This window comes from Onychomys torridus, chromosome 23, assembly GCF_903995425.1.
Source record: "Onychomys torridus chromosome 23, mOncTor1.1, whole genome shotgun sequence".
NCBI classification, from domain to species: Eukaryota; Metazoa; Chordata; class Mammalia; order Rodentia; family Cricetidae; genus Onychomys; species Onychomys torridus.
This window is the reverse complement of record NC_050465.1, coordinates 47,946,218-47,974,059: the sequence shown is the minus strand read 5'-3', so window position 1 is coordinate 47,974,059 and position 27,842 is coordinate 47,946,218. Positions and strand designations below refer to the sequence as shown.

Here is a 27,842-nt window from a genome sequence, read left to right as displayed (position 1 = left end):
AGAATCATAAACGGTTAGCATTTGAGTGCTAGGGAAATAACACAGTTGGCAGAGTGCTTTCCTAGTGTGTGCCAGTCTCTAGGTTGGAGCCTCAGTGATTTGGATGCCAGTTTTGGCCATGGCAACTTCCTAGCTCTCTGTCTCTTGGAAATGGTTTAATTTTTCTAGTCTTTACTTTCCTACTCTGTAAACAGAGAGGAAAGGCTCATAATTGATATTTCTTATCACAGATCCTTGCCTTGAAAAGAGAAATAGTCAGAGCCCCTTGAGTACGTATATTAGCGCCTTGTAGGGTGTACCAGTTCAGTAGCACAGAGCTGTCTTAACTTTTGGAGAGTACCGCCAATGTAGTGCCTTCTTTTTGGTTTGTCGGTGAGTAGGCTCTTAACAGTTTCAATTGTGAACAGACTTCTTGCCCCTAAAAACCCAAATTATTTCAAGTTTTCTGATTAAAAAAAAATTATATTGTTTATTGATTCATGTAGGCAGGTGTGTGTGTGTGTGTGTGTGTGTGTGTGTGTGTGTGTGTACACTCATGCTATAGCTTACTTACAGAAGTTAGTTCTCCTACCATGTGGGTCCTGGGGATTGAACTCAGGTTGTCAGATATGATGGCAAGGGCCTTTACTTACTGAGCCATCTCTCACCAGCCTCCAAGATTCTTTAAAACCCTTTTGAAGCCCGTGGTGGCACAGGCCTTTAATCCTAGCACTTTGAGAGCTAGAGCAAGTGGATCTCTGTGAGTTTCGAGGCCAGCCTGGTCTACAGAATGAGGACAGCCAGGGCTACACAGAGAAACTCTGTCTCGAAAACAAACAACAAGCCAACAATAAAAAATAATAACAATTCGAAAAATAAAACAAAATAAACAACAACAATAATAATAAAATAAAAACTTTTGAAAAAAAAATTTTTTTTGAGACAGGGTTTCTCTGTAGCTTTGAAGCCTGTCCTGGACTAGCTTGGTAGACCAGGCTGGCCTCGAACTCACAGAGATCCACCTGCCTCTGCCTCCCGAGTGCTGGGATTACAGGCGTGCGCCACCACTGCCCGGCTTTTTTTTTTTTTTTTTTTTCCTGAGACAGGGTTTCTCTGTGCAGCTTTGTGCCTTTCCTGGAAACTCACTCTGTAGACCAGGCTGACCTCAAACTCACAGAGATCCTCCTGGCTCTGCCTCCCTCCCAAGTGCTGGGATTAAAGGTGTGCGCCGCCGCCAAATATTTATGTGTGTTTGAGAGAAAAAGAGAGACAGAGCTAGTGCATGTGTTTGGGGAACCATTCACTCGTGCATGAGGTCAGAGGGGAACTTACAAGAGTCAGTATTTTCCTTCTACCGTGTGGGTACCAGGGATCAAATTCAGCTTGCCAGCATTGGCAGCAAGCACCTTTACCCAGTGAGCCATCTTGCCAACTCTATACTAAGAATTTTGTTCTAATTTCAAGACCTGAATAATTTAAAAGAAACATCTGATTCCTCATCTTCAAGCTCTGGAAAATCACCAACAAACTCCTTACTCTTTCTGCTTTAGCCATTCCAATAACGTCATCATTTCAGCACACTTTCAGTCGCTCCTTTTACCCCTGCTTCAGTTTTCCAATGACACTTTCAAAGGCTGGAGGTTCCCACTACGTTCTCTTAATACAGATTGGCCATAACAGGAATACCCCCTGCTGGGTATGGTGCCAACACTTGGAAAGCTAAGACAAGAGGATTGGGGGAGTTTAAGATCAGTCTGGGCTACATAATAATTACTAAGACTGTGTAGCACGGTGGTTTCCAACCTTCCTATGCTGTGACCCTTTAATACAGTTGTTCATGTTGTGGTGTGTTGTTTGAATCTTAGATGGTCTTTAAAAAAAAAAAAACAAAAAAAAAAAAAAAAACAACAACAACAAAAACCAGAGCCAGATATCAGGGTGAAAGCTGAAAGATCAGAGAAACAGAGCAAGCCATCTAGTTCTTACCTCTACGAAATTCTGTCTAAAGAGAGTGAGTTCCTGTTTCTTCATGCCTTATATACCTTTCTCTGCCCAGACACCACTACCTGGGATTAAAGGTATGTGTGCTTCCCAGTTCTGGGATTAAGGGTGTGTGCCACCACTGCCTGGCTGTTTCCAAGTGTGGCTTGAACTCACAGAGATCCAGAATCTCTGCCTGTGAGTAATAGGATTAAGGGTGTGGGCCACCACTGTTATTTATTATGCAGTGCTGTTTACCATGTGTAGAAGCCACACAAGGAAACCCACTATAAGAGTATATTAAGGGAAGGGAATAGAAGGGGTGTTGCTGTGGGTTGTTCTGTATGTCAAATGTATTGTTCTGATTGGTTAAAATAAATAAAGTGTTGATTGGCCAGTAGCCAGGCAGGAAGGATAGGGTAGGCGGGACAAGGAAGAGGAAAAGGCTGGGAATAGGAAGGCTGAGGCCGGGAGACACCGCCAACCGCCGCCATGACAAGCAACATGTAAAGACACTGGTAAGCCACAAGCCACGTGGCAAAGTATAGATTAATAGAAATGGGTTAATTTAAGATAGAAGAAGTAGATAACAAGAAGCCTGCCATGGCCATACAGTTTGTAAACAATATAAGTTTCTTTGTGTTTACTTGGTTGGGTCTGAGCATCTATGGGCCTGGCGGGTGAGAGAGATTTGTCCTGACTGTGGGCCAGGCAGGTAAACTCAAACTACAGGGTGTGCATAGGTTTATAGAATGATCATGCAGGAAGAGAGGAGAGGAAATAGGTGGAACCCACTTTTATAGGTTCCCCCCCTGCCCCTGACACACACACACACATATAGGCTGACATAGTTACACCATGCATGTGCATAGATGATGTGATCACAAAGTGCACGATTACTTCGGACATGAGGCCCTGGGATGACTCAGCCTGGCTACTGGACAGCACATGCATGGTCATGTAGTTGGGGGAGTGGCCAGGAATTCTAACAACCACTGCCTGACCTCTATGTCTAATCTAGTGGCTGGCTCTGTCCTCTGATCCTCAGGCACATTTATTAGGGTGCACAATATATCACCACAGTGGTGATCCCCAACTATACATTTATTTTTTGTCGCTACTTGGTAATTGTAATTTTGCTACTGTTATGAATCATAATGTAAATAGCTGCTACACAGGATATCTGATGGGTGACCCCTGTGAAAGGGTCCTTCATCCCCTCCCCCACAAGGGGGTCACCACCCACAGTTTTGTTTTTTTTCCACAGCTGAGGACCAAATCCAGTGCCAGTGCTCTACCACTGAACTAAATTCCTCCCCAAGCCCTGTCTTTAAAAAAGGAATCCCAGGGGCTAGCTTTCCTTTTATTACCATGGGATATTAAATATTTATTAAAAATGTTCAATGATGGTGCGTCTCCACACCACCACAGGATGATTATGAACAACAGACAGGTTTCTTCAGCTGGTGCTTTATCCTGTACGCCCTACTATTTAGTAGGAGGGGAAAAAAAAAAGCAAATCTGTCCAGATGTAATCTTGTGTGTAGAAGAGGAAGAGTCAAATTGCTGCCCTTCCCCCCACCCCTGGCGCTTGCTGCTGTGTGGGGCAGAATTGCCCTTGCTCCTGAAACAGGCTTCATCAAGTTCACTTAAACCGCCCTGCGTGATGAACGGTATTGTTCCGTTAAGTGACTTCAGTCTATCCCGAAGATTCTCTCACTATTGTTCCTTCTCCTGGAAGAGAACAGCCTCCCTCCTCTCCCCTTAAGACAGGAAATGTCTTGATGTCAATTAAAATAGGAATATAGGGGCTGCCAATTCCGTTGCCACCCGAAATCTGGCATTTCCCCTGGACTGCTATAGATATCACTGACAGTGTGTGACTGATGATCAAAACATGCCAAGTAAGGGTGCAATAAAAAGCGGGTCTATGGTAGCACACACAGACACGCTCCCATTGTGTGCCCCCGGCTTCCTGGGAGACTGTCTTGATCTCTGCAGATCTGAAGTCATGGTTTAAGCCTCTAGAGCAAGACAAATTAGTTCTGTTTAGCATGCTTTTTTTAAGTTTTATTTTTCTTTTTTCCTCCTCCTCCACCTTCTTCTTTGGTTTGGGATCAAACCCAGGGCCTTGTACACTCCATCCATGCACATAAAACAAAATAAATAAAAATTAAAAAAAAATTTTTTAAAGGAAGAAGATACTATCTAGTGGTCTATTTTCTTACCATTCTTTGTGAAATTTGAGGCTAAATTTGACATTTTGAGGCTAGACACAGAAATCTCCAACTCAAATGTAAGAAAGGTAACACCTGTGAACTCCATACCAAGTCAATATTTTCTTTTTTCTTTCTTTTTTAAATTTTCTTCGAGACAGGGCTTCTCTGTGTAGCCCTAGCTATCCTGGAACTCACTACATAGACCAGGCTGGCCTCGAACCTGGATATCCACCTGCCTCTGACTCCCTACTGCTGGGATTAAAGGCATGTGTCAGCACTGCTTGGCCCAAGTCAATGTTTTCAAACCATGAAACCAGAAAAAATGCTGCAAGTTCAAGACCCACCTGGACCTCAGAGCAAGTTCCAGGCCAGCCATGGCTTGCGTCTCTGTCTTCTTCCTGTCCCATGGAGAGAATAAATTGCAGAGAAAAATATAGAACATGTAAAACATTTTTAGATTAAATAAATTCCCACTGTAGCTGGGTGCGGTGGTACATATCTTTAATTCCAGCACTGAGAAGGCAGAGGCAGGTGGATGGATTTCTTTGAGGAAGAGGCTAGCCTGGTCTACATAAGGTGTTCTAGGCCAGGCACAGCTATATAGTGAGACCCTGTCTAAAAAAACAATCACCAACAAAAGAAACCCCATACTTCATACCTTTCTCTATTTCGTACTGCTTTGTTCTAAACATGTAAGGATCAGTATTTGCAGTTACTGAGCATGCTTTGAGTCAGGCGCTGAGCTAACCACCTGTTGAGGATTTCTTCACATGATCAACACAACTTTCATAAGAGTCCGTGTTACTTTATTGCTGTGTTTGCACATACACACATGTGGGGAGGGTGATTGTTGCCCATAAAGGCCAGAAGAGGACTGTTGGGTCCCTTAGAGGTGGAGTTGTAGGCATTTGAGAACGGCCTGGTGTGGGTGCTGGAACTGGAACACTGGCCCTCTGGTAATTGCAGTAGGTGCTTCTAACCCACTCAGCCATCTCCTCTAGCCCCAGCACAACAACAGGATAAGAAGGGAAAGAAAACAGGCTTCAAAGGAGCAGGCGGTTGTCTAACGTCTCCCGGGCAGGAAGAAGTGGAACTGGGGTTTGAAAGTGAGGAGTCAGTCCTGGAGCCTACTATATTGCCCGGTGTTTTTAACGTATACCTGTGTGCTGATGATTTTAACACTTGCAAAGAAGTTAAGCCTGAAAAACACTCCCCAACCCAACCCTGTACAAAGCCATAAGACCATGCCAGTGAGGGACTAATTTCTGGGTGGGGCCCTGAAACAACTGGTCCATAAGTAGGTGGTGACATTCCTGAATGTGTGCTGCTCTTCTCCTTCTCAAGCTGTCCAAGTAAGGCATGCATGGGAGACAGACAGCGTGATGAGTGTGTAAGTCCTTCTATGAGCAGAACTTGATCTGAGCTCAAGGGGCCAGAGATCCTTCCGTTGCCGCTTGATTTAGTTTGGGTTTTTGTTTGTTCGTTTGTTGTTTTATTTTAAAGGTAAAAGACAAGCTTTTTCTTTCTTCTTTCTTTTTTTTCTCTCCCAACCTCACAGCCTTGAAAGCCGAGTAACACATTTAAGTGTCTCAGATTAGCCAGCACTTCTGTCCAAGATAGATTTTTCAGTGCCAGCTCAAGATGGATGCTATGGTGAAGGGTATCCTCAGCTCAGCAAAGCTTTCTTATTCTAATTACATACTGAATTAACAAGCATGTCCCCCCTCATCTCCATTCTCCATCTCTCTGGGTCGCCTTCCACTTTAGGATTTCAAGTGTGGGAACTGTCTCTCTGTTTTCATTCAAATATATTTTTTTTTCCTAACTCATCTCCCCAAACTGCTACCAGATGATTTTGACAAAAACAAAGATTTGGTATGCCACTCTCTGCTAAAAACATTTTCATTTGCTCCCAACTGGCAGTGGAATAAAATCCAAACCGGCGAGCGTGGACATTCAGAGACCTTCCTCAGAACACTCCCTTTGTGTTTTGTGTTATTTCCAGCCAGACCAAAACAAGTCCACTCCTTGCGAGGCAGCAAAGAAGATTTTCATGTACCTTATGTGTGTGGCATTAAGCAATAAGTAACATGGAGACCTCAAAAAAAAAAAGCAAGATACTTCTCTATTTAAAGGAAAGGAATAGCTGGGAAAGTATAGTCTGGTAATTTCTGGTCTGCTACCTACTAACCATCAGGTTGTCAGAATAATACCCAACTTCCATCTTCCATTCCTTTTTTGATCTTCCTCTCTCCCCTCTCTCCTTCCCTCCCTCCTCTTTCTTCCTTTCTTCCTTTGGCAAGATCTAACAATGTACTAACCCTACCAGGCCTGGAACTTGCTATATATGTAGGCTTGCCCAGAACTCTCCGGGATCCCCGTCTGCCTCTGGAATGTCAGATTATAGTGTAAACAACCTTTAGCTTCAGTGTAAGATCCTGTTGCATGCCAGAGGCCCTAGATTCTATCCTAAGCCCTGGTAACAACAAAAAAAATGTCCTTTGCTTCCCTTGGGTAAATAAACAGGGTATTTCATAAAACTTTGCTGTGCCTTGATACCTTCCAAGGGACTGATCATCCAAAGGGCAGCAGAATACTCTACTGGTGCCAAACATCTTGAGTACATTCTGGGGTGTGGTGTATAGCTCACGTCTGATAATTAGTGGAGAACATTGAGCAATGATCTAAGTCATCCGCCACCCCGCCCCGTGCATACACATGTAGGCACACGAGCACTGTCCCGCACATATGCACATGCCCACTTTCCCCAAAAAATCTTTCTTCAACTAAGAAGAAATTCGTTGAAAATAGTTTTGCTCTCTGAGTGTGGTAGCTCATGCCAGTAATTCCAGACTCAGGGGGTGGAGGAGGAGGATCAGGAATTCAGGAGTTCGAGGCCAGCGTGATTATGTGAAATTTTGCCTTATCTCAACAGCAATGCAAGTTTGTTGACCATTAACTAGGTATGACTCCTGGGTCATGGATCTGTGGCTTCAATCAAAGTTTCTCTCATGTTGATGGATTCTCTCTCTCTTTCTTTCTTTCTTTCTTCCTTCCTTCCTTCCTTCCTTCCTTCCTTTCTTTCTTTCTTTCTTTCTTTCTTTCTTTCTTTCTTTCTTGTTGTTTGTTTGTTTTTCTCTGTGTAACAACAATCCTGGCTGTCCTAGCTTTGTGGAACAGGTTGGCCTCGAACACCCAGAGATCTGCCTGCCTCTGCCTCCAAAGTACGCCACCACAGCCCAGCAATAGATTATTTCTTACTTCTTTTTCCATTTGTTCCTGTTATCCAATCATAGGCCAAATACACGTTCTTTCAAAGGCCTGTGGTTTTAATTGCCTAAAAAAAAGGGGGGGTTGGGGATTTAGCTCAGTGGTAGAACACTTGCCTAACAAGCACAAGATCCTCAGCTCAAAAAAAAAAAAAAAAAGACAATCTCATTATGTCACCTAGGGTGGGCTAGAACTCTCTATCTACATAGACCAGGCTGGCCTTCATCTAACTCACAAAGATCCACCACCCGAGTGCTGGGATTAAGTGCATACCTTACTGAGGCTGCTGAAGGCCCATGGTTTTACCAGGCTAAACAACCCCCCATTGGGCTTGTTTTCTGCCAGTCTGCACAGACAAAAGTCAACAGCGTCTCTTCCCCTGTGAAAGTAGATAAAAAGGCCAAGCTGCATCTCCTCAGTGGGTCAGGAAAACCAGCCACCTCACTGTTACAGAACTAAGTCCAGCCAGGCAGTGGTGGTGCATGCCTTTAATCCCAGCACTTGGGAGGCAGAGCCAGGTGGATCTCTGTGAGTTCGAGGCCAGCCTGGTCTACAGAGCAAGATTCAGGACAGGCACCAAAACTACACAGAGAAACCCTGTCTCAAAAAACAAAAAAACAAAACAAAACAAAAACAAAAAACAAAGCAAAACAAAACCCTAAGTACAACTTCTCCACCTTCACCTCGCATTCTGTCAAAAGGAATCATGGTTGTTGTTGAGCGAACACAAGGTCTTGTGAAGTCCAGGCTCTCCTCAAACTCCAGAAGTCCTGATCCTCTGGCCTCCACTTCCTGAGCGGCGAGATGGTGGCAGTTAAAACCAGTGTTTCCCTCTGTTAGCCACACTTTGTCAAAAACACATTTAAAAGCTTAATGACACACATTCTTATCAGATGTCCTCCCCTGCAAAGTCATCTGCTTTGTAGAGTATTTGTCGCTAATACTTTCTGAAAAAAGTCTTAAAGTAAAATGGATTTGCTCAGAAAGGGGTGTCAAGCCTTACTGTCTATGAAATCCTGAGTAGACCAGAAGCCAGCTTGTTTAATTCTGTAAATTCCTGTCGACTCCAGAACTGGACAGATGCTTAAGTGTGTGAATGTCGCCCAGGAATGTGATAGCTTGGGCCCCCACAGCAACTGAATCCCTGAATATGCATGCCCCTTCACATTCTCGGGAAACCAGACCACGGACGGCAAGGACAGTTTCTTCAGCTTGGCTCTGTCCCAAGCATTTTCCACATGTTCGGAACAGATTCGGGGGCTCTAACCACGTCTACACTGCAGCTTGGCAGTTGTTTTAGTGGCTACTCAATGTTTTATGATTATAAATATCTTTATTAGCCTTTATTGCAGTCAAAATTATTTACTGACCCTCTCCAGCAGCACAAATGACTTTAGACTAAAATGGTAGCTATTTCCTACTTTTGGTCAGCTCTAAAAGCCTCATTCTGGCATTATTATGCTCTTCCAAACTGAGAAAACCGACATCTCAGAGCAAAATCACTGTGCGCTATGACCTGCCTGCTTAATAAATGACACTTCCTTTAAATCCGAGTTTGAAGACCTAACATCATCCTTTCTTGTTTCTGCCCAATATAACTCCTTCCAATGCCAAGATCGCCTCTGAGACTCAGCCATACCTCCAATCACCTCTCAAAAATACATGCATGCGGGGGTTGGGGATTTAGCTCAGTGGTAGAGCGCTTGCCTAGCAAGCACAAGGCCCTGGGTTCAGTCCTCAGCTCCAGGAGAAACAAAACAAAACAAAACAAAAAAACCATGTATGTGTGGTTATATTTGCCTTGATATAGTTCTACTTAAACTAAGGGGAAATTTTCTGTTTTTCTTTTACTCACCAAAAATGAGTAGGTGAATATAACACAGTATGATGGACTATAAACAGCATTTTTTTGTTTTGTTTTGTTTCTGGACATGGCTGAGCAAGGTAGCATACACTAGCCCTAGCACTCAGGAGGCAGAGGCAGGAAGATCTTTTTGAGTTCAAGGCCAGCCTGGTCTACAGAGTGAGTTCTAAGTCAGCCAGGACTACACAGGGAGTCCTTGTCTCAAAATAAAATAAGTATATATCACATGAAAGTGGACATGGGACTGTCCTGGAGAATAGAGGACTAGAAGGAGGGGTGACAGGTATATTAAGGTGCTTTAGAGAAACAGAACCAATAGAATGAATATATATTAAAGCGGGTTATTAAGTTGGCTTACCCAATGCAGAGTAGTCTAGCAATGGTGGTCTCCTACTGAAAAGGGTAAAAAAACCAGAAGTTGCTCAGACCCTAAGGCTGGCTGCCTCAGCAGGCCCAATCTGGGACCAAAGGAGGATTCCTGGAGCCCTCTAGTCCTCAGGCCATGTTGGAAGCTTGAGAATGTTGGAAGCAAAGGATGGCAGTGCCCCGAAGTAACAGGGCAGATGAACTTGCCAGGGAGATCAGGTAAGCAGGCAACAGCAAAGTTTCCTTCTTCCGCCATATCATCTCTTTCTAGCTGGCCTGCCACTGGAAGGTGCCACCCCCATTTAGGTGGGTCCTTCCCACTTCATATAATCTATTAAGAAAATGACAGGTGGTAGCCTACACCTTTAATCCCAGCACTTGGGAGGCAGAAGCAGGCAGAGCTCTGTGAGTTCAAGGACAATTTGGTCTACAAAGCAAGTTCCAGGTCAGCCAAGGCTATACAAAGAGACATTGTCTCAAAACAAAAACAAAAACAAAAAACGGGGTTGGGGATTTAGCTCAGTGGCAGAGTGCTTGCCTAGCAAGCACAAGGCCCTGGGTTTGATCCTCAGCTCTGGAAAAAAAAAAATTAGAAAGCAAACAAACACCAAAAAAACAGGCAGAGTGGTGCACACTTTTAGTCCCATCACCTTATGAGTTTGAGGCCAGCCTGGACTACATAATGAGTTCTAGGACAGCTAGAAATACATAGCGAGACCCTGTCTGGAAAAAAGAAAGTAAGTCCCATCCAGTAGTGCCCAGCCCCTGGCTTTTAGTTGATTCCGGATTCAGTCAGGTTGACAACCCTGATTCACCACCACAACCCTCGTCAACTTGATACTCAATCAAATTGCCTTATGCCATGCTTACCTTCCAAATGAAAACCACAGCAAGGTCATAATTCCACCTAATAAGCTGTAACCTACACACACAACTGAAATGGCAGGTTGGCTCTAGCCAGGATCATTCCAGTACTTGTCTACTTCACTTCTTGGTTTCTACCAGTCAGCTTTTGCCATTGCAGGAACAGGGGTTTTTCTTTAATACAAATTGGGAAACTTTGCTCAAAATCCTTCCACAATGGGGCTGCAGAGATGGCTCAGCAGTTAAGAACACTGGCTTCCCTTCCAGAGGACCTGGGTTCGATTCCTAGCACCCCACATGGTGGCTCACGGCTGTATGTAAGTCCAGTCCCAGGAGATCCAATGCTCCCTTTTGCCCTCTGCAGGCCCCTTATGTGGTGCACATGCAGGCAAAATATCCATACATAAGATTTGTTTAATTAAAAATAATCCTTTTGCCTGCATAATCTGATGGCATGCTCACAACCTCATTGAGCATCATTCTTTATTTTCTCTTAAAAATGTTTCTATTTTTATTTATTTATTTATGTATTTATTTATTTATTTTGGTTTTTTCGAGACAGGGTTTCTCTGTGTAGCTTTGCGCCTTTTCCTGGAGCTCACTCTGTAGCCCAGGCTGGCCTCGAACTCACAGAGATCCACCTGGCTCTGCCTCCCAAGTGCTGGGATTAAAGGCGTGCACCACCACCGCCTGGCCTATTTTGATTTATATGTTTATTGTGGGTGGCGTACAATATGGCATGCATACGGAAGTCAGAGGTCAACTTTCAGAAATCGGTTCTCTTTTCTCCTTTGCAGGTTAAAACAAAATTATTTCTGTATATGAGTGCTCTATTTGCATGTGTGCCTGTGTGACAGAAGAGGGCATCAGTCCCCATTGTAAATGGTGGTGAGCCACCGTGTGGATGCTGGGAATTGAACTCTGGACCTCCAGAAGAGCAGCCAGTGCTCTAAACTGCTGAGCCATCTCTTCAGCCTCACTAATCCATCCTTTAAAAAAATTTTTTTAAAATATATTTTGTGGGGCTGGAGAGATGGCTCAGTGGTTAAGAGCACCGACTGCTCTTCCAGAGGTCCTGAGTTCAATTTCCAGCAACCAGATGGTGGCTCACAACCACTTGTAATGAGATCTGGTACCCTCTTCTGGCCTGCAGGGACACATGAAGGCAGAATACTGTGTGTATTATAAATAAATAAATCTTTAAAAAACATTTTGTGTATTGTTTTGCTTGCATGTATGTCTTGAGTACATGCATGCAATGCCAGCAGAGGCCAGAAGAGGGCAGCAGATACCCAGAGGCTGGAGTTAGACTAAGGTTGTGAGCCACCATATAGGTACAAGGAATGGAACTGGGATCCTCTGGAAGAGCAGCCAGGGCTCTTAACCAAAGAACCATCTCTCCATCTTCCCATTGATGCATCTTGCTAGCTCCCTTCCCTCTATTCTTATTGCCCAGTTTTTTCATCATAGTCTTTAAAATTTTAAATTACCTCTCTCTCTCTCTCTCCCTCCCTCTCTCCCTCCCTTCCTTTTTCTCTCCCTCCCTCCATCTGTCCACCCTGTGCTTGTGTGAGAGACCATGTACCACCGAACACTGGTGGATCAAAGACCCACTTTTAGAAGACAATTCTCTCCTTCCACCAGGGGGGCCTGAGGTTCAAACTCAGGTCATCAGGCTCGGTAGCAAGCATCTTAACCTGCTGAGCCATCTTGCCAGCCCACTTTCAGCTTGTTCTTTTTTGTTTTGTTTTGTTTTTTGTTTTTTGTTTTTTGTTTGTTTGTTTTTTGTTTTTTAGACAGGCTCTCTCTATGTAGCCCTGGTTGTCCTGGAACTTTCTCTGTAGATCAGGCTGGCCTTGAACTCACAGAGATCCACCCTGCCTCTGCCTCTCAAGTGCTGGGATTAAAGGCATGCACTACCATTGCCTAGCTAATTTTTTGTCATAATTATAGAAAAAAATCCAGGTTGATTCAAAGCAAAGGAATTTTAATAAAATAAAAATTTAATTGCACTATATAAGAAATTGATGTGAAAATTATATGACCATAATGAAGTTTACTCCAAATGATACCTTTCATATGGGGGGGTGGTGGCTTATTCCTATCTCCTACCATTTGGAAGACTGAGGCAGGAGCATTACTGTGAGGTCTAAGCCAGCCTAGAGTATACAGTGAAATGCAAGCCATCTACAAGGCCTGCAGAGTGCTAGCCTATCTCACAAAGCAGAACAAAGAAAACAAAAACAAACAAACAAAACATCTAAAGCCAAAATACAACAGAAGATATCATCTAGCTGAACAGCCATCTATATTGATATAACTGATTAATAGCACTTGCATCATCTTTAGGGTTGGGGTCTTAACTTGCTGGTAGAGTGTCTGCTTGGCATTCTCAAGGCCCCTAATTTAATATTTTAGGCCCCTGGAAATAAAATTCTGGGCCTAAAATATTTGGTCAAAATCTTCAGTGCTTGCTAGTGTCATGGAACAGAAGGATCCAGAAAGCCGTTGTTCTCGGGCTCGAGCTTTACACGTCAGGGCTGCAATTATTAACCTGGAACTTAGCACTGTGTAAGTAGCAATCTGGTTTCCTTTGCATCCGATGTAAAATAATGCATACTGGGAGCCTAATAAATGCTTGCTGAATGTCAAGATTCTTGTAATGCACTGTAAGTATTAAGGACGGAGGACTTGACCTGTTGAGTGGGTCATTTTTAACTTTACAATTACTGAATCACAAATAAGCTCTCTAAAGCTCTAAGAGCAGAATCAGTGAAACTGGGGACATTACCATCTTTGGTAGAAACACAAGCCCTTCCGAAAAAGAAACCACGTCTTAGTCATAAAATAAAGTACTTTCGTGTTTATGTTCTCTATTCACTAAACTTAATTCTCCTTTAAGCTTTTTTTTTTTTTTCCTTTAAAATTTGCTTTTACAGATTTTCCTACTCTCCACCTACAAGGCCATCATGGAAATCTCAAAGGAAGCATTCTTTGAAGAATTTGAGAACTATTCCTATACCGTAGAATATTACTCCCAGGAGTCTGATTCAGAGGAGACGCCGCACCTGGGAATCATTCACTGGATCTCCCTGCTGTTATATGTCCTAGCATTTGTTCTGGGAGTTCCGGGAAACGCCACTGTCATTTGGTTCATGGGATTCAAGTGGAAGAAGACAGTCACTACTCTCTGGTTCCTCAATCTGGCCATTGCAGATTTCATTTTTGTGCTCTTTCTGCCCCTCTATGTCTCCTATGTGGCCTTGAGTTTCCACTGGCCCTTTGGCCTGTTGCTTTGCAAGGCTAACTCCTTCATTGCCCAGCTGAACATGTTTTCCAGTGTTTTCTTCTTGACGGTGATCAGCCTGGATCACTATTTCCGCTTGATCCATCCTGTCTTGTCTCATCGGTACCGAACCCTGAAGAACTCATTGGGCGTTGTTCTATTTGTCTGGTGTTTGGCTTCTCTGCTTGGAGGTCCTGTCCTGTACTTCCGGGACACTGTGGAGGTCAATAACCACATTATTTGTTATAACAATTTCCAGGAGCGAGACCCTGCCCTCACCTTGGTAAGACACCATGTCCTGACCTGGGTCAAGTTCCTTTTTGGCTACCTCTTTCCTCTGCTGACAATGAGCTTCTGCTACTTGTGTCTCATCTTCAAGGCAAAGAAACGAAACATCCCCATGTCCACTAAGCATTTTTGGACAGTCCTCTCTGTGGTCACTGCCTTCACGGTCTGCTGGACTCCTTATCACCTGTTTAGCATTTGGGAACTCGGCGTCTACCACAACAGCTCTTTCCATCACGTCCTGCAGAGTGCCGTCCCTCTCTCCACTGGCTTGGCGTTCCTCAATAGCTGCTTAAACCCCATCCTTTACGTTCTGATTAGCAAGAAGTTCCAAGCTCACTTCCGGGCCTCTGTTGCGGAGGTACTAAAGCATTCTCTGTGGGAAGTCAGCTGTCCTGGCACAGTCAGTGAACAGCTCAGGAGCCCTGAGACCAGGAGCTTGTCTCCCTCAGAAACAGCCCAATGAGTACTGTGTTCCTGGAAATCAGCATGCTGTCCTCATGGGATCCCGATGACAAATCCTGTCAGATGAAGCTTCGTTCTGATCTAAACTGCCCATATTTTTGTTGTTTTTGTTCAGTCTGTTGGTCTTATATTTTTGTGTAGGATTTCTTCCCCGCAGTTTTAAATGATGCATGTTTCTGGCTGCCCTCTGGTGGCGATTGTGATACTGACAACCTAAAACTTCTCCCACTGTTTTAGCCTGTACTAAATATATCTATCAGATTAAATCATTTCTCTCTCTCTTTTTTTTTTTTTTTTGCCGGAGCTGAGGACCGAACCCAGAGCCTTGCGCTTGCTAAGCAAGTGCTCTACCACTGAGCTAAATCCCCAACCCCAAATAAATCATCTTTATAATGCATACCACATTATATTAATCATCTTGGAAAATATCAGGCTCGCTTTTTGTTTGTTTTTGGGTCATTTTGTGCATGCATGCATGTGCATGTGTGTGCAGGTACACATGTATAAACTGTGGTAAGTAAACCTTGAGATTATTGCTCCTCAGGAACCTCCCACCTAATTTTTTTGAGACAGTCTTTCACTTGCCTATAGCTCACCAAGCAGGCTAAGATGGCTAGCCTGCAAGTCCCAGAGATCTCCCTATCTCCACCTCCCCAGCACTGAGATTGCATGCATGCCACCATGCCAGGCTTTTTCTAATGTGTGCTGAACTCAGGTCTTCCTTGAATGCATTTTACCAACTAGGCATCTCCCCAGTTCCCTGACCACCTTTGAAGTTACCAAAGAAAAAATTATCCAAAGACTTTGGCATGGAGTTTCACTATGTAGCCTAGACTGGCTTCAAGCTCCAACAAACAAATTGAATATACATAAATTTAACAGCATAATATACAAATATTCAACTTTTTAATAATTTAGGAATTATACTACTAGTTGGTTACATTGGTTTAAAACTTCAATTCCTGTTAACTGCTTTATTAAGTTGCCCCAAAATCTAATTGCTTAAAACAACAATCCGTTGTTTGTATAGTTCAGTTCTGAGGTTCTGGAATATAAGCAAGACAGGGTGACTTAGCTCTGCTTCCTTTGTCTGGAGCCTCAGGTGGATAATGATGCAAATGACCTCGCTTGGACTAGTTAACTGTCCTCCCTCTCACATCTGTCTGCACAGATGTGAGATCTGCTCAGGGTGGCCACTTTTCAGTTCCCAAAGCTGCAAGTGACAGGTGCTGAGCCACATCTTCAGGCCTACTAAAGGTTGTTAACATCACTCACACAGCATTGTTCCCATAATACACAACTGGTCAAAGCAGACGAGGCTAGCTCACAAAGGGGAGGGACAGACCTCTTGATGAGAAGTGTCTACAGTTTTGTGTTCTTTAGAACATCAGTTATGGAAAATTCTGGCTGTGTACAAGTGTGCAGATTACTATGAACAATAGAAACACATTCCCAGGTGATATAGAGGCTGGCTCAAACTCAGAACTAATTCAAAGAGCATGCATCACTGGCATAGTGCTATCTTTTGTTCTTTTGTTTACATGAACGCCAGTAGAAGCTGAATAAAATATACCTTTACGTCAGTGTTCTCTATAACTCTCTAGCACTATGGATCCCCAGAACAGCAAGTGCTGCCCTCTGCTGGCTCTTATGGTCTTGACACTGCCCTCTGCTGGCCCTTATGATCCTAACATGAAAAAATTTCCCCATTTCTGTCTATTTAAGTGCATTTTCCTCAGTGCTAATTTTAATAAATGAATCTTTACAATGTGAAGCTTCCCCCACTAGACTAAGAGCAAGAGTACTGTCTGGTTGAGTGAAATAACCCTGGATTACTTAGTTTTCTGGACCCCCATCTACAAAATATGGAAAGCTTTTAAAGACACATCCAAACAAAAAACTATAGTTAACTGCATCTGGTATTTAACAAGAAGTCCCAACAGCTGTGTACTTCCAGGGCGGTACAATCCATAGCAGTAGCCTTCAGTATACTGCCTACCCCAGTCAGCACTCAACCACCTTAGGAATCTACCTAAGAACCTTAAGTGTGAGAGGTCTGGGAACCAGTTACCTACACAATGGCCTCTAGGACATAATGCTAACACCAGATTATACTTTTATTTTTTGAGACAGTTTCCCTGTGTAGCTCTGGCTGTCCTGGAACTCACTCTGTAGACCATGCTGGCCTCAAACTGAGACCCACCTGTCTCTGGGATTACAGGAATGCACCACAACCACCACCACACAAATTACTTCTAAAATGTTCAACCTCTATACTTTAAAATCCTAACATCTGTAAATGGCAATTTACTTGTGTATGACTTACCTGCTCTGGTACAGTGGCATCTAAAACTTTTTGGGGGTGGAGGGCTACAGAGATTGCTCAACAATCAGGAATACTTGGGTACCAACACCTACATAGTAGCTAATATCCATCTAGAACCCCAGTTCTAGAGGAGCCAACACCCTCTTCTGAATTCCTCAGGCATTCATGTGGTACACATGCATATCACTGATGAAGAAAACATTTTTGTGTATATGTGGTGTCCATGTGAAGGTCAGAGAACCATGTCCCAAAGTTCCCAAAGTTGGCACCCCACTCCCCACCTAGGCCCTAGGGACTAAAACAAGGTGGTAAATGTTAGAGGTGAGCACCCTTAGTGCTGAATCATCTTACTGGCCCAAGATTCAATTTTTCTTTTATTTTTTAAAGCTTTATTATGTATATGGTGTTCTGCCAGCATGTACACATGCAGGCCAGAAGAGGGCACCAGATCTCATTACAGATGGTTGTGAGCCAATGTGAAAAAGAACCAGTGCTCTTAAACCTCCATCTCTCCAGCCCTCAAATCTTTCAAAAAACTAATCTTGAAGACGACTGGTCACAATAGACCATATATCCATCAGTACCATGTATTGCTGACAGCCACAGAACTGTATCACCAATGGCTATAAAGTTATACTATAACGGCTAAGCATTTAACGCTACATCAGTTTTTTGTTTAATGCTGTGTGTGGTCATGTAATACCTGAAACACACATGTTGGTTAAAAGACAACTTCTGGCAGTCAGTACTCTCCTTCCACCACATGGGTTAAACTCAGACTGGCCATCAAGCTTGGTCCAAGTGACTTGCCTGCTGAGTTATCTTTCCAGCTCCCGAGTTTTCATTACTTATGAATTACATAGCCACTGAATCCTTTCCCTCAAAATGAAGACATATACCACTGTAGAATCAAGAGCCAAGGGTTATTTTCAAGCTTTTATTCAAGTGCACTGACATGAGGATGATTTTAGATTTTGTTAAAAGCAGCCACATCCATGGACTGCACATAGTCCTCAAAAGCAGTGATCTGTTCCTCCAGCATATCTGTGCCAACTTTATCATCTTCAACTACACACTGTATTTGAAGCTTTTTGATTCCATATCCCACTGGGACCAACTTGGCTAAAAAACATCAAGAGAAAAAGTTAGGAGACCCTTACTGACGGAAAAGTTGAAAGGGTACATAAACTCCAACTTCACAGCATGCTCATCACACTTACAAGAGCCCCACACCAAGCCGTCTGCTTGGATGCTTCTGACACACTCCTCCAATTTAGTCATGTCTGTCTCGTCGTCCCAAGGCTTCACGTCTAGTAAGATGGAAGACTTGGCAACAACCGCAGGCTCTGGGAAAGATCAAGACACGCATTACACTGTCTCGAAGCAGACCATCTTCTCGCCGGAAAACACACGGAACGTGCCTTGTGTGGGTCACGCACATGCCTCTTTCTGTTTGGCTAAGAAAGAGGCATTAAATGGTGCACCAGTTTCTTTCCCACAGAGGAATGCTGCAACTGCTACCATAAGAACAGCTGCAGACCAGTAGCTGTGGACGTGTGAGGCAAGGGGTTACTGAAGACTCTACTGACCCATTCAATGAACCGGGAAGACAAAACCAAAATCACTCTGGGGCCAAGCTTTGGAAAAGAGCGCCCTCGCCCTCATTTCACAATGAAGGTAAGCTGTAAAGTCACCTACTTTTGGCTTTCTTTGATTCATACTGTGCAAGCCGCTCTTCTCGGAGTCTCTTCGCCTCTTCACTTTCCTGTACAGGACAAAAGAAATTTCACAGAATTGGTTATCTTCTGTATAAATGTAGTGACAGGGCCATTACAAAAATGCCCAGGTTAATCAGAAAAAAGCAAATCCATCAGGAGCTCAGCCGAAAGATGGTGATTTGGTTTCATTCATCATGTACCCAGTGCTGACTTTCCAAGGCAGATGACCAAGCAGAGGCAGTGACTACAGTGTCTTTACTCAGGCGTGAAGACACACCGCCTCATCAATCTGCTCACATCAAGACAAGCCATACCTCCTCCTCATCAGACCCGAAGAGATCAATGTCATCATCATCCTTAGCATCCGCAGCTCCACTTCCTGTGGTGTCTTCCACACTGGTAGGGCCATACTTGCCCAAGGATTTCTTCACTCCCGGCAGGCTTTAAAACAAACATTCTATCACAATTAGGTCGGTGTCACATCCTTTTCTGGACAAAACACAAAATCCTTCTTTCCCAGTAACAATCCCTCCTGCTTGGGCTATTTATCCTTTAGCATAATCCCAGGTAAAAATTTTATGTGTGTCCAACTCTTCAGCCAGCAAACATTAGCCGCACGGGAGACATCACACTCAGTACTCACTATGGTTTAACTCTTTCAGAATGAACATCTCTGTGAGATTTCATTAAGTATGCTCACTTCCATTCTTAGTTAACTGGAGTCCACTTCCCCAAACTCTCCACCCTTGCCGGTAGTTTCAGAAGAATGGCCAGGGACTCAATGAATGAGCTACCCTCTCACCCCAGCGATGGCCCCCACCCAGGTCGGAGCACATTGGCAGGGAGGTGTGGAGTAAAGCTGAAATGCTGTTGTCCGTGTTCTACCTGTTCCGTGAGAACATGGGGGACTTCAGTCTCGCGGCCTTTTAAGGTCACAAGAAATTCAGCGTACACTCGCCCAACAAAGCTAAAGTAACCTTTAACCTGGGCCCCACTTTGCCACGTGAAAATCCAGGTAGCACCAAGACATACATATATTTTTTTTTACCTGGCTTTCTCTTTCTCGTAAGACTTGATGTGATTATACCAGCGCAGGGCATGACACAGGTCGGCGGGCGGTGGGCCAGAGACTGCTTCGAACACTGCCACATCAGCTTGTGATGGCACATACCTGCCGGCGACAAAAAACAAGCGCACACACCTTTAAAAGACAAGACACGAACACCAGCTAGTGTATGACAACCCCTGCATCCGTCACACTAACTCGTGGGGGGGGGGGATTGAGGGGTGAGCAGCGATTACGGGGCTAACAAGTTGCTTTTAACTATTAAGTGCACCGAACATCTGTTTTGAATCTGTGCAAGCCTAGACTCTCTGCCACGTAGGAAGATCTCCAAGGCCACCGACCATCTTCCAATCAGCCTAGCCCTGGGTGTGAATTTATGAACTCCTCAAAGGCGCGGAACAAGTTCGGTCGCCGCCCCACCGACACCCGGCACATTTCAATCACTCGGCTTGCAGTCCCTCCCGGGAGCTCCGAGAGCCCCGGGAGCCCCGGGCTCGGCTTCCCCTGGTCCCAGGCGACCCCGCTTCCCGCCCGCCCGGGCCACGTGGCCCCGGCCTCCCGGCTCACCCCTCGATGTAGCTCTTGTCCGCCAGGTAATCGTTGAGCACCTGGAGGCCGGCGGGGGTTTTCAGGTCTCCGAAACCCATGGCGTCGGATGGAGCCCGGAGCCCGGCAGCAGCGGAGGGAAAAGAGCGCCACTGGGCCCGCGGCCGGCGCTGAAGGGAAAAAAGGGCCCGCGCCGGCCGGAAAAGTCCTTATATAGAGACGGAGGCGTTTCCCTCCGCTGCACCGGCCAGGGGTTAAAGGTCAAAGGACGTTCCTAGTCTCGTTCCTCCGCGTAAACCCGGGACTCGCGAATTACACGGCCCACAGGGGGTCCGCGGGCCTGCCGTTGCGTTTGGAGAGAAATTAATAAAAGAGGCATTTTAAAACGCCTACCTTCAAGGATTCCGGAACTCAGGGGAACGCCCCGCGAAGAGCCGGAGTGGAACGAAAACGCTCGGCCTCAAGGCCTCGTCTACTTCCGGCGGAACTGCGGATCCACTTCGTTCCTCCTCCGCTTCCTCCCGGCTCGCGCTCAGGCTGACGGAAATTGCCGAGCGAGACCCGAGGGGGGGGGGGGGGGGATTTGTCGTATGTGGGGTTTTTCGTCCCTCCTGGCTTCCCGTCCTCCAGGTCCTGCTGACGTAGTTAGCCGTGGCCGCCATATTGACTTAGCGGCCCGGTATTGAGGGGTCAGAGCGATCCGGACAAGTCCGCGGAGCAGCCTGGTGGGTGCCGGAGCGAAGGTGAGGGCGTGTTTAGGTGCGGGGAGGCTGACGTGCTTGGAGCAGGGTTTTATTTCTTGGCAGGCTTGTATCCGTTAGGTCAGACAAGTCATCCTCCGCTTGTCCTTGACTGGGTCCCGCCTCCCGCCCCGCCAGCGCGGGGGCCGGGGAGTACCTGCCGGTGAGGCTTGAGTAGCCTTGGTTTCTGGTCTGATGGAGCTGAAGGGAGAAAAGATGGGAAGACCTGTGGGAGCTCGGGCTTGCGAGCGTCTTCCCCTCTGCAGGGCAAAGCAGGAGATAGCCTTGACAGGAGGAGACGGGCTCACTTCCAGTGTCCCGCGTGACTTACACATTAGGCATCTCTGTTTGGTTGCTGTCTTGCAGCTGTCCACACTACTGTTTTGTTTTGTCTAGTTCATTGGTCATGCTGGGTGGTATTTTATTCATCCTACGGACGGGGAGAACTGACAAAAAACTTTTAAAAAGTTAGCCGGGGCTGGTTAGCTAAGCGGTTAAAGAGCACCTCGCGGAGAGGATCCGAGTTCGGTTCTCACTTGTCCAGGTCAGGAGACTCACAACTGTCTGTCACTGTGCTCCGGGGGATTCGCCACCCTCTTCTGGACCGAGAGCACCTGCACCCACATGACCCCCCCCCACCCCCCCGTACAGACATGCACATGCACACACACACACACATAAAAACGGAATCTTAAAAAGTTAGCTCGGAGGCCAGTTCCAAGTCAGGAAGCTGCAGTGTCTTGAGGTTCTTGAGAGTCAGTGTTTGTAAGATCACACTGAATTGTAAACATTAGGTTTCTTTTTTCCTGGGAATGTTTTCTTTTCTTTTCTTTTTTTCCCCTCACTGAGTTTTGCATCCTTAAAATGGAGTGTTCTAAGCCAGAGCATCAGCAACTTTTAGAAAGTTGTTTTATAGTTATCACAGCCAAGGTATTAGAGATGTGCTAGGTGTGGTGGCGCTGGTCTATAATCCCAGCGATGGGGAGGCTGAGACAGGAGGATTGAACCCAGCACTTTGTGTGCTGGGTAAGGACTCTACTAACTGAGTTACATCCTAGTCTTGAGTAGTTATTTTTGTTTCTATTTGATAGCTAATATGTCTGAAACACATATCAGGGCTGGCAGGATAGCTTAATTGGTAATGATGCTTGCTGCCAAGTCTGACAACTTGAGTTTGATCCCCAGAACCCCATGATTGGAAGGCGGGAACTGACTCCCAATAGTTGTCCTTTGGCTTCCACACACACAAGACAGACCCCACTGCCGTGCATGTGTGCAGGCACACACAAAGTAAATCAATGAATGTAAAAACCAAAACCAACAACAGCAAACATACACCAATCTAGACATGGTGGCACATGTTTATAATCCTGGCCCTTGCTTGGGAAGTGAGGCCTGAGGTTTAGGAGTCCCAAGTTGATCCTTGCCTTCATAGCAAGGTTGAGGTCAGTCTGAGGTACATGAGATTTATCTCAAAAACAAAATACCACCAAAGTGAAAAACCACAACAAAACAAACTGTATACTGTGCAAGCCAGTATATCCTCGAACTCTCTATTTAGTGCAGGTTTTATATCGTTATGTAGCTCAGGCTGGCCTCAAATGCATGACTTTCATGCTTCATTCCCAGTGTTGGGTTTATGCATTTGGGCTACCATGCTCATCAATATTTTTTGGATTATGTACTAATGGAATATGTACTGCCCATTCTGGAATTTGTAAGGGCACTGTGCTAGTCATCAGAAAAGGGCAATAGTCAGATTTCTTGTCAAGGCCTTTATAGTCTAGTAGGTACCAAAATTCATAATTCACCTGCAACTCAGGGTTGGGGGCTTGTTTCTTTGTTATCTGTGCTAGGGATAGAGCCCAGTGCAGGCTACGAAAGTGGTCCTCCACTAAAGCTCCATGCTCAGCCCACGTTCAGTAAGAAGGATAATAAAATGAATACATGGCGTGTGCTGGTAGTAAAGAAGAGGACCACAAATGCAGAGCGCTTTACAACTGGTTGTCAGGGCCGTCCCTGGTTAAACCGAAGTCTGTTTTGATTGGAATTTTTTTCGTTTTTAACTATTGGCAATTATTGACCTAGTAATAACACTCTAGAAAGTATTGTAAATCTGCTCTGTAGATAAAGAACCAATAACTGATTTACCAGAAATTACTAGTAGACTTCATGTCTGCAAATTCAGCATTGAAAATTGTAGATTACTGTTATTAAGGAATTAATTAAATAAAATGAATTATGAATTAATGAAACGTTTTTTTGTTTTGTTTTGTTTCAAGACGGGGTTTCTCTGTAGTTTTGGAGCCTGTTCTGGATCTCGCTCTGTAGCCCAGGCTGGCCTCGAACTCACAGAGATCCACCTGGTTCTGCCTCATGAGTCCTCATGCGCCACCACCTCCCGGCTAAAACTTAATTATAGGTCATTTGTGATAACTACAGACTTTAGTGCTTAAGATTCTATTTTATCTGGAACGGTAGTGCCTTTAATCTCAGCGCTTGAGATTAGAGGCCTGTGGATGGATCTCTGAGTTTCAGGCCAGTCTCATCTCTGTGTAGCTAAAAGCCAGGTACATGCCATAGGATCTGTTGAAGAGGTGGAGGCCTGCAGGTCATCAATTCAAGACCAGCGTGGGCTGTACTTTTGGGACTGGAGAAATGGCTCAGTGGTTAAGACCCCTCCCTGGCTGTTCTTCTAGAGGACCCAGGTTTGATTCTCAAAAATTATATGACAACTCAGCAGCTGTTTGTAACTCCAGTTCCAGGGAGTTTGATAACCTCTCCTGGCCTCCCTGGGCATCAAGCATGCACATGGTGAGCAGGCAAAACACTTATACTTAATTTTTTTTACTTAATTTTTTTTTTAAATTAAAAAGGAAAAGAAGGAGTTGGGGATTTAGCTCAGTGGTAGAGCGTTTGCCTAGAAAGCACAAGGCACTGGGTTCGGTCCTCAGCTCTGGCAAAAAAAAAAAAAAAGGAAAAGAAACAAAATCTGGTCTTACACTATTTTCTCTTAGTACTGCTACTGCTATTGAAACTTTTTAAAATTAATTCTTTAATATTGATATGTTCTAATCACATAATTTTTTTCTTGCTATCTTTAAAAGGTAAAAACAAACACACAGAAAACTAGTCATCTTGCATATCCCTGAAACCCCAGCAGTTTGATGGTAAAGGCAGGAGAATCAGGAGCTTAAGGCTTGCCTGAGCTACATGAGATCCTGTCAACAAAACCAAACAAACCAACCAACTACACAAAACTTTTATGTCATCTTGACATAAGCTAAAGTCGTCCGAGAGAAGAGGGGACCTCAATTAAGAAAATGCTTCCATGACAGGCAGTGGTGACGCACACCTTTAATCTCAGCACTTAGGAGGCAGAGGCAGGTGGATCTCTGAGTTCAAGGCCAGCCTGGTCTACAAATCGATTTCCAAGACAGCCAGGGCTACACAGAGAAACCCTGTTATTTTAATAACAGCAACAAGAAAATACTTTCTTTTCTGTATATGATGTTTTGCCTGCCTTTATACGGGTGCACCGTGTGTGTGTGTGTGTGTGTGTGTGTGTGTGTGTGTGTGTGTGTGTGTGCTGGTGCCTGTAGAGACCAGAGGAAGACATAACTGTAGTTAGGGTTGGTTGTGAGAGCAACAAATGCTTTAACCTGCTCAATCGAGATCTCCAGTCACCTTTCTGGTTTTGAGACAGCATCCCACCAGGTTATCCAGGCTGACGCTGAACTACTCAGAGTCTAGGCAGGCCTAGAACATGTGATCCTGCTGCTTTGGTGGCTCACATAACTGAGATTACAGTCCTGTAACACCAGGTCCAACGGAGGACCATTGTTTTAAAGCTTATTTTTATAAGCTCTTGGGAATTGGTACTCAAGTAGGAAGATTCCATGAATTGATGATCACTCAGGATAGAAACATAATACAAGCAAATTATAGGTCTGTGAGATAAACATACTCCTCAGCACAGAATGATTTTTTTTTTAAGGTTTATTTATTTATTATGTATACAATGTTCTGTCTGCATGTATGCCTGCAGGCCAGAAGAGGGTGCCAGATCTCATTACAGATGGTTGTGAGCCACCATGTGGTTGCTGGGAATTGAACTCAGGACCTCTGGAAAGACAGCCAGTGCTCTTAACCTCTGAGCCATCTCTCCAGCCCAGAATGATGGTTCTTAAGATGCATCAAAGGCTTTTGACTTCTGAGCTACCTCAGAATATCTTAGGATCACATATAATTCATATATCATGAAAGTGCATACTGAAGCCAGTTGTGGTAGCACCCAGGAAGCAGAGGCAGGAGGATTGCTTCAAGATTAGCCAAGATAAATAGCAAGACCCTGTTTCAAACAAAAACCCCAACATACTGGTAGGAGATGAGGGGAGAAGGGTGTTTTATTTATTTTAAATAGCTATTAATGATAGTTATTTTTGCAATTTATTTTACTTTATTTTTCTTTTGAGACAGTGGTTCCCTGTATCTCTGCCTGACTTCAAACTTGCTATGTAGAAGATGACCTTGAACTTCTGATCCTCCTGCCTCCACCCCCTCCAGCTTCTGGGATTACAGGCACGTAATCCAGTTTATGCTGTGCTGGGATTAGAATTTAGGACTTCCTGAATGCTAGGCAAACACTCTTGTATATTGTATCCCAATTGAGCTGTATTCCAAGCTCTTACCACTTCTTTTGGTTATGACAAAACTGCCCCTTGCATTACAAAGCCCAAATTTACGGCTGGAGATGTAGCTCAGCTGTAAAGCTGTGCAAGGACCCAAAGTCTACTGTATACTGACTGCTTCTTAGCTGTGTGACATCGTATAAGCTAATGTCTCTGGAACTGAATGTTGTCTGTACAACTTGAGAGAAAACATCAGGACTTCTGAATATTCTTTCAGAATATGAAACCATAAAACAATGACAGGCCGGGCGGTAGTGGCGCACGCCTGTAATCCCAGCACTCGGGAGGCAGAGCCAGGCAGATCTCTGAATTCAAGGCCAGCCTGGTCTACAAAGCAAGTTCCAGGACAGCCTCCAAAGCTACAGAGAAACCCTGTCTTGAAAAACCAAAAAAACAAAGAAAACCCAATACCAGATACTTTATAATTAGGCCTTTTTCCCTCTACAATAATTCATCTTTGTTTTGTTTTTTTAGCTATCATGTTAAGGATACCTCTAAAAAGGGCCTTAATAGGCTTTTCTAAGTCTCCTAAAGGATATGGTAAGTTTTGTTTTGTTCTATATTCATGAGTATTAGACTTACCTTTGACAGTTCCATGGTCTATTAGATATTTCTTCAGAAAATTTTGAGTCCATAATTTACATTAAATAAGAGTACCAACAAATGATCCAAGTTGACAGAATTTTCAAAATAAAATTTTCCCTTCTTTAGTTTACACTTAATAGAAAATGTTAGAAACTACATTCTGTATGAAAACAAAAACCAGTGGTCATTTGGTTTTTGAAAAGCAATATTAAAGTCTCAGCTTTATTTAAAGTAGACAGCTAAGGCCGGGCAGTAGTGGCATATACCTTTAGTTCCTCGGGAGGCAGAGGCAGGCAGATCTCTGAGTTCTAGCCCAGCCTGGTCTACAGAGTGAGATCCAGGACAGGCACCAAAACTACACAGAGAAACCCTATCTGGAAAACAAACAAACAAAAAAGCCTTTGTGCTGATTTAGTACTTTAAGAAGTTTGCATCTAGAGAAAGGACTAATAAAAAATGAAAATGTGTATATGTGATTAGTCCATTAGCTTCTGCTGTAATGAGTTAAACCCTGGTAATTTGTTTTTCACCTTATTGTTTTGATGATCAGTTCGAACAACGGGCACAGCAGCGAGTAACTTGATTGAAGTATTTGTTGATGGTCAGTCTGTCATGGTGGAACCAGGAACCACTGTCTTGCAGGTAATGCACATGCTGTAATTATTTTTGTTACTGTGTGTGTTCTCTGATTTTTGTTTAAAAAATTGTTACTTCCTACTGTTTAGTTTCAAAACAAAACATTAGACATCGGGCAGTGGTGGCATGTGCCTTTAATCCCAGCACTTGAGAGGCAGAAGTAGGAGAATTTCTAAGAGTTCGAGGCCAGCCTGGTCTACAGAGTGAGTTCCAGGACAGCCAGAGAAATCTTGTCTCAAAAACAAACAAACAAATGTAGCAGGAATCTTAAAAGGTCTTATTAATAAAATCAAACCTGAGGCTAGGTATGGGGGGTGTGCTGGAAGATCTGAGAAACAGAACAAGCCACAGCTTCCTCACCTTGCCAGTTCCTCAGCTGATCCTGTTTCCTCAGACTGGATGCCTCTGAGTCCTCATCCAAATGGATCTCAGCTGAACTGTAGCTCAAAAGCCTAACAGCTTAACCAGCCAAATGCTGCTAGTTTCTGGTCTTCACACCTTATATACCTTTCTACTTTCTGCCATCATTCCCTGGGATTAAAGGTGGGAGTCACCATGCTTGGCTGTATCCTTGAACACACAGAGATCCAGATGGACTTCTGCCTCTGGAATGCTAGGATTAAAGGTGTGTGCTACCACTGCCTATTCTCTATGTTTAATACTGTGGCTGTTCCAGTCTCTGACCCCAGATAAGTTTATTAGCGTGCACAGTATTTCAGGGAACATAATACCACCGCAAACATACAAACAAAAGGGAAGTTCAGGTATGAGGCCACTGGGACAATTTGACAGAGAAACTTGTGGACAGAGGTTCAAAGCGGCTAGATAATGGGAAAAGACTTCACCACAGACTGTGTACTCATCTAATTTCTTACATAGGAATGAGGGGACTTTGAGGACTCTTGTGTCCTGAGACAGCTTCAGAGCTGATGGGTTTGGGATCAAAGCAAAGAGTG

The 27,842-nt window shown here is 44.3% G+C and overlaps 3 protein-coding genes and 2 non-coding genes across 6 annotated transcripts in view; 2 read left to right on the top strand and 3 right to left on the bottom strand.

Annotated features, from left to right (window-relative positions):
- Gpr1 (G protein-coupled receptor 1) overlaps positions 1 to 14,811 on the top strand; it is a 50,989-nt gene extending 36,178 nt beyond the window's left edge. Inside the window, exon 2 of the mRNA XM_036173621.1 lies at positions 13,482 to 14,811. Within this exon, the coding sequence (XP_036029514.1) occupies positions 13,512 to 14,579 (1,068 nt within the window). The 5' untranslated portion in view covers positions 13,482 to 13,511 and the 3' untranslated portion in view covers positions 14,580 to 14,811. The remainder of the gene's footprint in view (positions 1 to 13,481) is intronic.
- A 3,002-nt stretch (positions 14,812 to 17,813) lies between these two features.
- Eef1b2 (eukaryotic translation elongation factor 1 beta 2) lies at positions 17,814 to 20,688 on the bottom strand. Its single transcript, XM_036173274.1, has 6 exons — positions 20,256 to 20,688; positions 19,671 to 19,793; positions 18,937 to 19,063; positions 18,603 to 18,669; positions 18,125 to 18,250; positions 17,814 to 18,026 (listed from the first exon to the last, which is right to left on the bottom strand). Exons 1-6 carry the CDS (start codon positions 20,333 to 20,335, stop codon positions 17,872 to 17,874), a joined length of 678 nt encoding a protein of 225 aa, XP_036029167.1. The 5' UTR covers positions 20,336 to 20,688; the 3' UTR covers positions 17,814 to 17,871.
- On the bottom strand, positions 18,327 to 18,458 carry LOC118573505. The gene has a single exon (XR_004943620.1). It is a non-coding gene; the product is annotated as a small nucleolar RNA SNORA41 (small nucleolar RNA).
- Positions 18,748 to 18,826, bottom strand: LOC118573503. Its single transcript, XR_004943619.1, has one exon. It is a non-coding gene; the product is annotated as a small nucleolar RNA SNORD51 (small nucleolar RNA).
- Positions 20,689 to 20,733: 45 nt separating the features above from the next.
- Positions 20,734 to 27,842, top strand: part of Ndufs1 (NADH:ubiquinone oxidoreductase core subunit S1) — a 34,671-nt gene continuing 27,562 nt past the window's right edge. Inside the window, exons 1-3 of one of the 2 annotated variants that reach the window (XM_036173272.1) lie at positions 20,734 to 20,977; positions 26,140 to 26,205; positions 26,801 to 26,892. In XM_036173272.1, coding sequence (XP_036029165.1) covers positions 26,145 to 26,205; positions 26,801 to 26,892 — 153 coding nt within the window. In that variant the 5' untranslated portion in view covers positions 20,734 to 20,977; positions 26,140 to 26,144. The remainder of the gene's footprint in view (positions 20,978 to 26,139; positions 26,206 to 26,800; positions 26,893 to 27,842) is intronic. The other variant, XM_036173273.1, reaches the window with a different exon arrangement.

Bases quoted from the DNA above. Each gene is read 5' to 3' on its own strand.
- Eef1b2 (XM_036173274.1), bottom strand. From the start codon at position 20,335: ATGGGTTTCGGAGACCTGAAAACCCCCGCCGGCCTCCAGGTGCTCAAC. The intron at 19,794-20,255 runs GTGAGCCGGGAG...TGTCGCCGGCAG, and splicing joins GACAAGAGCTACATCGAGGG to GTATGTGCCATCACAAGCTG. The intron at 18,027-18,124 runs GTAAGTGTGATG...GATGTTTTTTAG, and splicing joins CGGCTTGGTGTGGGGCTCTT to CCAAGTTGGTCCCAGTGGGA.